The sequence below is a fragment of the Astatotilapia calliptera genome, chromosome 7 (genome assembly GCF_900246225.1).
Source record: "Astatotilapia calliptera chromosome 7, fAstCal1.2, whole genome shotgun sequence".
Taxonomy (NCBI): domain Eukaryota; kingdom Metazoa; phylum Chordata; class Actinopteri; order Cichliformes; family Cichlidae; genus Astatotilapia; species Astatotilapia calliptera.
The window spans coordinates 31,110,256-31,123,078 of record NC_039308.1 but is presented as its reverse complement, the minus strand read 5'-3'; the positions used below and the strand labels follow the sequence as shown (position 1 = coordinate 31,123,078).

General features: G+C 38.1%; 2 protein-coding genes across 4 annotated transcripts in view; one reads left to right on the top strand and one right to left on the bottom strand.

The window, feature by feature from the left end:
• vsig8a (V-set and immunoglobulin domain containing 8a) overlaps positions 1-12,823 on the top strand; it is a 91,453-nt gene that overhangs the window by 41,219 nt on the left and 37,411 nt on the right. The gene's annotated exons all lie outside the window — the stretch shown is intronic.
• The window catches only part of LOC113025979 (probable flavin-containing monoamine oxidase A), a 57,064-nt gene that overhangs the window by 38,242 nt on the left and 5,999 nt on the right, over positions 1-12,823 (bottom strand). The window contains exons 3-7 of the mRNA XM_026174310.1: positions 12,389-12,569; positions 11,832-11,946; positions 11,081-11,238; positions 10,099-10,188; positions 2,431-2,515 (exon numbers count right to left, since the gene is read on the bottom strand). Coding sequence (XP_026030095.1) covers positions 2,431-2,515; positions 10,099-10,188; positions 11,081-11,238; positions 11,832-11,946; positions 12,389-12,569 — 629 coding nt within the window. The remainder of the gene's footprint in view (positions 1-2,430; positions 2,516-10,098; positions 10,189-11,080; positions 11,239-11,831; positions 11,947-12,388; positions 12,570-12,823) is intronic.

Sequence of the window (12,823 nt, the reverse complement as noted above, 5' to 3'; positions counted from 1 at the left end):
AAAAGCTCATATCGACCATGGTTTAGCCTTCCAGGAGACCAAATTTTCCATAGCAATTATCCATTGGTCAATGAAGGTTTGCAAATTATAGCTATGATTGTTTGTTCTTCAACACTTGCTATATTACTCATCAGGAGAGATGTAAAAATATAAAGAGAGAGTGAAATTTATTTCCACTGAGTTTAAACTCAGCAAGATAAAAATCACAGTGCGTTAATTATCTTCACAATCACTTTAGCTCCCACTTCATGTTTAATCCCTAAATTAGGCTCCATTAGTTTCATTCACAGCACAGCAGATACTGACCTAGAATCCTGACTCATGCAGTGTAAGTTGTCAAAATCATTGCTAATGCACTGTTTACCCATTTTTCTACTAGTGTAAACCAGACCTGAATGGCACATTTCCTCACCATTGCCCAAGCCTCTTCTAATTAGAGCAGCTCCTCCTGCACGAGATATGCATCCCACTATACTCAGGTACTGTGAGTTTGCAGTCTTTGAGAACTTTAGCTTCACCGCTTTCAAAATAAATACACACAGACAAGCCCACACAAACGCGTGCACTCACAGCATGTTCTACTAAGAGCTTCCTGAAATGAGAAACAGTAATACGGTGTGAAACTAAATGCTAATTTAGCAGCTGCAAAGCTCTCTGTAACTGTTGCTGAATATTGGATGGTATGCTTAATTGCATTATATTAAAAAACAAACAAACAGAAATTTGAAAATGCTTTTCAGGATTTTTATCTTAATCGTATCTAGTCTCAGATTCTATAAACATACTAACCTATAAACTATTTGCCAAGAAAAACATCCAAATATTTTGCATGTCCACATTTCAAAATTAACACATGGCAACAGATCCTAATTCCACATTCATCATTTTCATGCATAGCAATCTCAATATGCCGTGTGACAAAACAGTTCATAAATCATGAACATGAGTGAAAGAAGGGCTATCAAAAAGAAAAAAAACCTGACGGGACTCATTACAAAAGATGGATGGATGAACAGGGAGGTAAATACAGGAGCCAGGAACAGGTCTAAGATGATGTATTAGAAAACAAATCCTGGTGTGTGTGAATATAGTGGCACATCTTGATGCCAGGCATCCTGTAGACTCGGGAAGTTTGGGGGGTTTTCACATTTTGTAACCAGCTGCCCATTACTCCAGTGACTTTACAATTCGATTGAAATGTCAGCACCAAAAATCTGTAAAAGAGACAGGTGCTGTGCATACAGCAAATATAATTTTAGACTTCAGCCGTCAAAGAGAGACTTGGTATCATTTCGTCTTTATCGTCAATCCCACCTGGCTTGTTCTTTCTCACACCCACAAATCACAAAGCTGCCCAGGTTTACCCAGTTCCCAGAAAATTCAACCTGAAACATGTCACAAAGAGGACTTTAAGCTGCAAACCTTTGTTAAATTTACACCCAACTTCTTTTGGGAGAGATGTCGTCTCAATCACTGGGTTGACTTTGGCTTTCAAGAGTCCCTGTCAACCTCCCCACACTGATTTAGGGCCAAAGTGTGACACTGCCAGAGCAATCCATGCTGCATAATTCAACATTGCTCTCAGACCTGTCTCATTAAGGATCCTGGCTTTGGTCCATGGCTCTGACTATGAGGCTTTGAGTGACAGATCTTTTGCCAGCTTAGTACAAATAGGAACAGACTCAGTATAAGCCTGCACTTCGGATTTAGCTTCAGCCCTTTCCAAACCTGGCAAAACCAAGTGTGCTTCCAGTCACAACTTCAACCTGCATCAACTCCACCCTTGGTGTGTGTCCTACACATGACAAGCACCAGCTGGAAGGCAGAAATCAAATCCAAATCCCAATCAACATCAACACAATTTTCTACTGTAGCTGATTAGATGCTGGGGTGCAGGTATCTCTATTTCCATATGAGGAAAATAAATCAAGGGTTGAGAAAAATCCCCATATATTGTCAGACAGCCACGAGTAAACAAATCACCTGTCTGTAAAAATAATTTTATAGCATTGCTTTCCTTTGAATTTTGGTTCAGCTAAAGCTTATTACAAACAGTCCAAAATATGTAAAGCACTCCCTGCTTTGGTAACTTGAATTTAGAAAGGTTGGTAATGGCATCTTTGCCACTTTCAACTTCCCACAGCTTTCAGTTGTAAGTCATGTTAGACTCCAGTTAAAGTTTTGGCTTTAACATTTGCTGTGGTTCAGAATCGAATCCAGGCAGTCCATGAGCTGGAGACCTGAGTGTACTTCAGCCAAAGTGGCTGCCACACTCTAGAGCTGAAGAAGATTTAGGAAAATCATAGATTTATCTGCATGGATGGACAGTTTGCCACATTTGACAGACAGATGAGTGAGAAGGATATTTGCCTTCTGCATCACTGAGAATTTCATTTAGCAAGTTGACAGTGGTGGGAGACGCACACTGACCTGCCAAATGAGGGGGGCAGGTGACAATCACAGCTCTGCACAAGAAGGTGTCTGTAGCAGTCATCACCCTGGCCCACTCAGCATCCTGTTTAAACACAAACAGGAATACAGTTTTATTTTAAAAACTAAATTTCATTTTGTTTGATATGGTAGAGCTGTTTTAGGTTACTTCTTTGATCGATTTTGGATATAATTTATTACCAATACAGTATACACAAAATGAAGTTCCTTGCCCTCAGTTGTTTGTCCCTTTGTTCTGTTGAATTACCTTTTTTCCCCACCACGGTTAAATTCTGGGGTTTTGTTTTCCATTAAGCCACATTATATAATCATCTTGTTATATATGTGTTGTATATATTTGTTACATTAAGTGAACCGTAGTCCTTGGAGAATGAGTTATGAGGAGAGTTGTTAAATGATAAATCATATTTACTTGTCTGTGTTCATTAAGTATTCCACTAATGTGCTTTTAGAGATCTTTTTAAATGAAGAAAAGTCTGGATTACACAGAGTGGTCAGTGAGACTAGAAATACAGTATATAAAAGCATGTACATTACATTACAGCACATTAAAAGAAAATCCTGTAGTAAGGGGGTTGTGGTAATTCTTCTGTCTTGTTTTTGGTCTATTTCTATTTATTTCACAGCTGATCATTGCAAAGTTGCTTTGAGTAGTTAGCTCTATCCTCATAGTCTAATGGTATTGGCCATTCCCAGCATCATGATGACTACATCGATAATGGCAGAGTACCCCCTCTGCCATTATCGATGTAGTCATCATGATGATGTTAATCACATGCTATAGTTTCACTCACCAGTCTCAGTTTTGATTGAAACAACTTTTAAATGGTGGTTTATGGAGGTAGAGGCAGTGTCAAACTATCAGAAGTAGGAATTTATGTAGACATTTACATCTAAAGATCTGAGATGTAGCTCTTTGTTTTTCACTATTTGGTTTTTTTGCTGTTTCTGTAAGTGGCAGTGACCTTAATTTGCTAGATGTTCACAACTTGGAAAATTGTGGTATTGTGTTAACACAAAGCTTTTATAGAGGTGGTCACACATACTGATTATCAGTTAATCAAATGCTTTTGATTAACAGCACCTGGTTTTTAGTTACCCTCTTAATCCCTAAGAAACCAACAACAACCTTTTATTTGTGGCACTGTTTAAAGCACAGAGTTACAAAGTGCTTCACATTTTGGATAAACATATCGTGTCATATCAAACATATGGTCTTCCATTTATTCCTACATACTTTCACAAGCATAGGTGAAATTAGATGTCAGTTATAGACAAAAATAATAGAATGATGATTAAGGATAAGACAAGCTATTAAAAAGAGTTTTCAGCAGCTTGTAAAAGAAACCACTGATTGTGTAAATCTGATGGGGTACTCCAAAGTTTAGGAGTTGAAACCTCAGCTGTGTGGTTGTCTTTTTCCTTAAAATATAAGACCCAGATCAGATGATTAGAGAGGCTGAGGTCTCAGTAGCTTATATATGCAGGAGCCTGTAGCCATGTTGCGCTTTACATGTTGTTAATAAAAAATTCAGAATGACTCTGAGTTACTTATTGCTTAATGACAGGCTTGGATAATGATGTGCATACCCCCTGCAGAGTGTTCTCCTCTGGATGTTGTAAAGAGGTCTTTCTTTATCGTGGAGCCATCAAAATGTCCGTGCTATCTTCCTGATGGATTTGTTAGAATGGCTTGTTTCAGTGACATTGAGAGGTCCTTTGACCGCATGCTGTGGGTTCACAGAAACAGTTTTCAAATGCAAATGCCTCACTTGGAATCATCTCCAGACCTCTTTACCTGCTTAATGTATGAAGAAGTAACAAAGTTATAGCCCATACCTCTCCATGAAGCAGCTTTTGAGTCAATTGTCCAATTACATTTGAATCACTGAAAGTCGGTGTCTGCATATAAAAATGACTTTTTTTCTCAGCAGGTAAAGCAATATTTTTTTTTTCAATCCCTTAAATTGAAGCTGGTCCGATTTTATAACTTCAGATGGCGTCTGATGGATTCACCAGACACATAAGTTAGAGATAATGGCTGTGCTTTCATTTCAACTGCATTTAGGTGTAAAATAATCATTCTCAGCGAACGTTAGAAAGAACAGAACGTCTGCACTGTGTGAGAAAGAAAAATAACAATGACTTTCACTGGTGCACCTAACTCTCCAGGCAAAGAGGTTGACCTCTAACTGCAAAGCAGTGCTCATGTATTTTTAATCAGTGAGTTTTATTTTAATTTATTTATTAACATTTAATTGTAGGGGGGAAAAAACAAACTGCTTCCTTTCTGATTCAGCATACTCTGATTGACCATTTTTACAAACAGACTTGCAATGACATGAAGCTATAAAAACCAAAAATGGAAGAATTCTTTCACGTTCTTCAGTTAAAATAGCAGTTTTTCAAATATGTGTTTGATTGAACCTCAATTCAACTTGAAATTTTTGACTGTTCAGTGGCAACATTGGGAAATAGGGTAAGGTTACTAAAAAATGCTTTCAGAGGAGGCTGAAGCTTGGCATTTGTTCCTAGTCCTTAGTAGTACTCTTAATCCGTTTGTCTCCATGCTTCGCGAAGGCATAACTCCCAGAGTTACAGCTGGAAAATGTTATAATCAAATGTGAGATTTTGTCACATGCAGTTGTTATCGTGTTTTTATTTTCTGATATCTTTTTCTTATTTTTTTGTTTTGTTTTTGGCAAGGCCATATGTCTGTCGGCAAAAGGTTCCTGAGTGTTATCGCAGCCTCACCAAATGGGACATCTCTGTGTGAAGTATTTTGAGCTTCTCATGCCTGTATTTGTTTCCTTTCTGTGCTTTGCTTCATCTTAAGTGAAGTGAAAACTCCCAATTGCCCGTAGCTGTGAATGTCAGTGTGAATGTGTTTGTCTGTCAATACGTGTTAGTGCTTTGATAGGCTGGCAAAATGTCAAGGGTGTGCCCCGTCTTTCACCCAGTCTGTGCTAGTACACGCTATTGCCTTTTTGTGACCATTTACTTCATAAATGATGCAGTTTTACCTTTAGATATTTTCTAAGTAATTAATATTTATCAGGACTGAGTATATTTTTCATTTGATTGTTTTACTTTAGACACTTATTAAAAAAAACCTCTTTCTTGAGCAGCTTTTTAAATTTTTGGTCTATAAGAAGTAAATTTGCAATGAAAGACAACATAATTTAAGATTTTTGTATGTCTGTGAAAATCTTTATAAAAAGATAAATAAAAGTGCAGGTTCCTTTGTTCTTTGGATGTTGGTTACCTTTTATTCCATTCTCAGTAAAGATGATCCCACACTGCTTCAGTTATGTTGAAGTCTAGGCTCTGGGGAGGCCAAACCATGCCTGATTGTGTCCTATTGTGTTTTTCTGTTTACAGTAGATGTGTTTTCACTGCATTGGCAATGTGTTTGGGATTATTTTCATGCTGAAAAGGGATGCCATCGGCAATCACATGTTTTTCAAATGGTGATGTTTTCAGTCCATTCCTTGTGTAAACCAGCTTTTCTGTTCCTTATGAATGGCTTCTTGACACTGCCTCCATTGAGAACTTCTGATGAGGCTTCAGTGAACAGTAGATGGAACACCTGGAGGGCCAGATGCATCTCTCAGGTCCTGTGTCAGGTCTTTGCTGGAATGTTTCCCTATATCTATTAAGAGGGCATGACTTTCAGATGCTGTTCATCTGCTGTAGAGTTTTTTTTTTTAAGGTCTTCCACTTCTTCTCTTGTCTAGCAGTTTTCTAGGTTTTCTAACACTGCAAATCATGCCAGGATTTGTCAGCTAATAAGTCTTTAGGAATAAACTTGTTGGTGCAAAAATACTATTTTATGTCTGTCAAACTGTGTTACATTTGGCATTTTTCATAGTTTCAACAAAAAAAGGGAACAAATTGTATTTTTGCGACAAGCTGCTAGTGTCACAGTGTCTAAAGGTACAATTTAAGATTGGTTCTTTGCAGAGGTGTGGACTCGAGTCACATGACTTGGACTCGAGTCAGACTCGAGTCATTAATTTTATGACTTTAGACTTGACTTGAAAAAATGTTCTAAGACTTGTGACTTGACTTGGACTTTTACACCAATGACTTGGGACTTGAATTGGACTTGAACCGGTTTACTTGAAAAGACTTGATATTTTACCCCAAATATAAAATTTAACATGCATATTATATAGAGATTGAAAATGTGACGTCATTCACGGGTAGAACCGCAAAGGATTCTGGGAACTCGTGGCAAGCGGTACTAGCGCACACAGGCTTTCAATTAAAATCAGTTATACAGCAATAAAAAGAAACACAAAAATGTCAAGAAGCTGTTGTATTATTAACTGCAATAGCCGGTCGCATGACAGCCACGGGAAGCCGACGGGTAAAGAGATCGGTTGTTATCGGATTACGTCGTTGAAGAGAAATTGTTCATGTTTCCGAAGTAACAAAGACGCGACGGATGGTCTGGATTGCAGCCATTCAAAGATAAAATATAACGTCCCAGAACTCTCACAGGTTAGTCTGCTCCAAGCATTTACACGAAGGTCAGTCTGCTGTTGTAGTTAATGCGTCATTTTCATAACATAATTAGTGATATAGGTTACAAGCAAGTCTGGCGCTGAACAGAAATTGTCGCGCTATGCTCCTTTATTTATTGTGCATAAATAGTGAATTGTCCTGACACAATATTGCGTTTCGCTTCTGTTATTATGGTACATTGACAAAAACATATACTTTTATTCACAGGATAAAACAGGGTTTTTGTATCACTAATTGCCCAGTGCGATTACAGACTGCGGTAAAGTGAGCCGTCATTTGTGAGCCGCGGTCAAGCCAGCCGCCTCCTATCCGCGCGGTGATTACAGCATACAATATTGTTGTCACTGCTACATTTCTGTAACGCTACCAGAAATTATTTCCACTACTAATTAATTACCGTTGAGCTCAAAGGTTATATTAATAAACGGTTAAGGAATGTGTATTTATGACGACAATTTGTGAGACTGGTAAACTTATGATACGTACGATGGTCTTTCGTTCTACACGGTGCATTTCAAGGTCCTGCACCCATCTGTCGGTAAACTGTACCTGGGCTTGTTGCAGTGACCTGAAGTTACTAAACTTCATGAGTGTGTGCACTCACTCCAAGAACCGTATAATTATAAATATGCATATAAATATGCTAAGATGAGATAGTTGACTTCATCTAACTAGCAAATGTTGTCCAGGCTACGTTGGTGATTCAGTTTTTTTTAATATGTATGATATTTTTGTCATGCGATTTTAAAGCCGGTCCTACAACCGCATCCAAGAATAACATGCAGCTTATCTCAGAACTGTCGGTGAAAATTATTCTTGGAGCTAGGTTTAATTGAGCTGCATTTTAAAGAGGTGCAATTTCACAATTTGTGTATATTTTCTAAGTTCACTATTTTGTCATGTGTTGAGAAAAACACAGATTTAAAAATTACATGGTCTAATATTTACATTTAGCATAACTGCAACATTATTTTTTCGTTTGTTTTTTTTAAAGACTCGAAAGGACTTGAAATTCAAAGTTTCAGACTTGTGACTTGACTCGGACTTTTACACCAGTGACTTGAGACTGGACTCTGACTTGCCTGACATTACTTGAGACTTGACTTGAGACTTGAGGATAAAGACTTGAGACTTACTTGAGACTTGCAAAACAATGACTTGGTCCCACCTCTGGTTCTTTGCTAAGTTGTCTGTTATGTTTAGAGATAACGGTGCAGTGAAATGCTTACACAACTGCTCGTGACCTAAAGAAACAAAAAAAAAATGCTATGAATAAGATAGGAAATAAATGTGAAAATTAAAAAGGGTCAATTTAACTATGAAGGAATAAAATAAAATATAAAAATTAAAGTTAAAAATGAAATGACTGTACAACAACAAATTAGAATGAAGGGTAAATTTAACTGGGAAAGAATAAGATAAAATATATAAATTAAAGTTGAAAATAAAATAAATCACACATGCTATGTGCACTTTCTATGCTTAAATGATTCATGATTACAAGGACTGGACTGGAAAAGCCACCAATCTTCAAAGCAAAAACTTTGAAAGACCTTTACAAAGCCTGGAGAACAATTTTTCAAGACCACTTTGAAAAATGACAAGAAAGTCTGGCTTCTTGGAAGCAAAATCCAAAGAAATGAGGGCTGGTGTGACAAAGTGGATGAGCAGTTGCAATGCTCTCCATTTGTCCCATATGTGTTTACCTTTTTTTTGCACATTATGCACATTATTCTGTTTCTATTTATTTGCTATGATTTGCTATTTGTCAAGTAACATTGCTGCACTCACTATCCCGGGTTTGTTTGTGTAAGCGTTCTATTGCCGGCAAATCAAACATTCTGCAAATTAAGGCAAATACTCAGTTACATGTCTCTCTATATTTTATTATGTTACAGATTAAGTAATTTGTTCATACTTATAATGCTCTTTCTTTTCAGTCTTCATGAGGGTCAGGTGTGGGGAAACGCCTGCCTAGCATTTCCTCATTTTAAAGTCCTGATGATGTCACACGTGACATCAGCAGGTCGAACGAAGTGGAAGTGTTTCTTTGTCCATAGAAATGCTTCCTTTTGTTTGTGTTAAGGTTTAAAGGGACTTGTTGAATCTTTTTCTTTTCCTTAATACAGCCATTTAGTTGTGTAAATGTGCCAATTAGAAGTGTGACGTTTTGTGTCTTTTTAATCATCTGTGTAGAGTTTTAGATCCCTCAGTTCAAGTGAGTGGTACTGCCTTGGCTAATTGAAGGGAAACTGATGGCCCTATTTAAAGCCAGTCTCTACCAGATTCAGATGAGAGAGGAGAGGTGAGCTGTGTTACCAGATCCATGTTCTGTTGAGGTTTGTTAATTGAGTTACTTTGGGGGAAAGTTTTGTTAAGTTACACATTAAATTAAGTTCACTGTAAATAAATTGCTCACGTCTGGAAACCTGAAATGTCTGCGTAGTCTGCTTTCCTACCACCTTCCTTGACGTTCGAGTTTGACTACTTCACAGGTGGATCAGGGTTTCTAGGGAAATGTAAATAAAACACAACTCGAGCAACTGAACTGTAAAAATCACCAAAGAGTGAACTAACTGAACTAACAGAGCATGCAGAACATTTTGGTTACTGCCTGTAAACTGTGGCAACTATGACTCCCAGTCCAGGCAGATAACCGGGTACTAATGAGAGCCGTGATAACTAAGAAAGGTTGAGGGAGCGTGGGGCGTGAAAATGAGAACAAACAGCCCGGAGTGTGGAAAGGCATATATAGTCATCCAACCTGAAGGGGACTATGAGTTGTGGTTCAGAGACGTGAAGTGTTTCTTTTATTTTTGTTTTTGTTCAAAGTAAATATTTGTAGAATATTTATGTCTGCACAGATTTTGTGTCAAAGTTGATGGCTGTAGCTATGGGTGGGTTGTTGTTTTTTGTTTTTTTTCAAACAAGAAAATATATTGATGAGAAGCACTGCATTTACATGGAGCCCTCTTAGTCTCTCAGCTGTGGATAAAGGAGACATTCAAGCAGAACAGACAGGGCCTTCACATGAGACAGCCTGTTTCCCTACTGAGGAAGCTGTTATCTCTGTGTCGCGCCTCATCAATCCCTGAGTGAGTCGTTACTGTACCCTACCTGCCATATGGCTGTCACAGCACAACCCAGCCGGACATTCTTCCATCCAACACGGTCTGCCAGACACTCTGAAAGCTGTTGGGTGCCTCCCTGTGGAGAGGCAGATATTAGACTTCAAGGTGTGCTTAAAAACTATTATTATTAATTAACAAAATACTTGACCCCTGCAAATGATCGATTTTTCTATACATTTCAATTTGCATTGCTCTCAAGTGTATTTCTAGGAAAAGTTTCCTGGTTAGTCTTCATAAGCCAGAAAACTGACTTCAGGTAGGTTTTTTGTTTTGTTTTGGGGGTTTTTGCACCAGTGTAAAACAAAATATGAGCAAATGTTCACAGCTGCTTAAGTAGAGAAAAAAACAACAAAGAAGTGATAATGATACATGCACACAAATAAGTGCTGAGGTCGAGAGGAAGGATAAAATACCACAGGAATAAGTTTCTGTTAAGTTGAAACGCTTTTTTCAGTTCACATTTGGTGCCGTGTCATGTTCAGTGATGCTGCGGTACTCATTCCAGGCCATAGCGAGGATGCAATTAAAAGAAAACAGCTCCAGATGATAACAAGTGCAGGAAGTGTGCTAAAACATAGGTTTAAACATCAAGCACTTTGCACCATTTAGCCAAAGGCCTTCTTTTGTCAATTACTTTTTATGCCCCTTTTTTGGCTCTCAGCCCATTTTTACACATGACCATTGTTGGGAGGGAGAGAAGTTTCTGAAGCAATAACACAAAAATGGATCACACAAGTTTTATGCTTCCAGAGGACTTAAAAAGTGGAAAAATCCAATACAAGACTGCGGCTTTAAATGCGAATCAATATTTCGAGGACAAAGGGAGGCAGTGGGATTTTTGGGACATGGATTGGGAGGTGCTAAGTTTAATAGAAAATAAATAAATAAAAAGGTCAGTGTGGCCTGAAGTTTTGAAAAAGCACTTGTGCCAACAATATTGAGTGTGGGGAATGATAATAGGTATGTACCTTTATCTTGAACTCTTGAGCACAACCTGGAGTGCTCTCCAGCAGCTTCAGTAGCCCTCCAGCAGCTGTAGCATACATCAGGAAGAATAGGAAAGACATCTGGGATGGCTCAATTCCAAAGACAGACCTGCTACACAGCCCGATTTCCTCTTTTAGTTCTGTCATGGAATAATACATACTATAGCCTTCACACATGCGATAATAATACACATTTTCCTACAATGACAGTATAAAATTGTTATGAGCTAACCAACACAGAGTACACTGTCAAAAATTCAGCTTGCTACATGAAAGAGCTACCTGAGAGGATGGTAATTATCACTTCTGCAATTATCCTGTCAATTGTAGATGCCTTTTTTAGTTTTCTCTCAATGAATCTGCCGATGCAGTGAGTCACTTGATTTGGCGTAAAGAATTTAATCATTAATAATCTATGCAGCACCCACAATGCAATATCTTGACAAATGCATGCCAGATTTTCTGACAGGGGAGATTCCCAAAGGATTAAAGCACGGTTCCATGCCACCATTATGCTTGCATGCATCATTGTGAGCAAATTCTTGCACATATTTTATTGGTACATTTATCTGCAGTGGAAACTATTTTCTTTCCTAATCTTGTTTTCTACTTTTTGAAGATGAGATATGAGGAACTCAAACTTGAATCTCTGGAGTCTCACCAGAGGAGCTCGACATGTTTTCTTGAGAAAGATTGAGGCAATGAGAAGGTTAAAGGCACTCTTTAAACTGACCTGCAGTCCAAGCGTGTTTCTCAATGTACGTGTGCAGCGTCATGCTGTCCAGTTCTTCAGCATTTGGAGTCTTTGAGGGATCCTGGACGCATACTGTTGCGCACAGTCTGTCAATCTGAATGCAGAGGAAAATCATCACATCACACCCACACGTGATGGTTCACCACTGTGAACCAAAAGTATCCCATTGATAGAGATAATAACAGAAGAATAGCTCAAGGCTGCCAAATAGGATTTTGCCAGTGCAATTTTCCCCACAGTATATTCTTCCTACTGGTACTCTAACCATTTATCTTGGACTCAAGATTTTCTGGTACTTTGCTATGTGGTAAATGCACTTTTGTCCTATAAATCCAAAAACAGAAAACAAAGTATCATTACCATATTGATTTGAAACTTTTACATTTTTATTGGATAATAAAATTAATTTTTTAAATATGTGTTTGGTATACAAGAAATCAAACCAAACATCATAGATTGGAACTGTAGTATTTCCAGATCCTTCTACTCTGACTGGGCAAAGTACTAACGATAGAATGTTACTGTGCAAGTCTCACCTTCCACAGGATCTGGGTGAAGTCTATTAGCACCACAGGGGACAGAGCAGGAATGCTGGTCTTGTATGTGCGAACTTTGGAAGTTGGCCCACCCATGTGGTGCACCTTTCTACCCATATTGAACTGTGGGTAGACTTCTAAGCCCAGCTCTTTTATGAGCTTCAAGACGTGCGTTTGAGTACTGTAAGAGAAAGCATGCTGTTTTAAAACCACTGTTTTTGTCTTTACTGTGAAGTTTTCTGCTAATACATGGTCCAAATGTAATGTTTACTGTTTGTATAGAAGTAGACCTCAAACTTCTACAAGGTTCTACGTGTCACTTCTCAGAGTTCAGATGTTTTCATGTGTTCTGTGACTCACTTAACCGATGTTGGGCTGTAGTTTCAAGCTCACATTTCTAAACAAAGTAACAACGAAATTATAGTTTTATTAGCT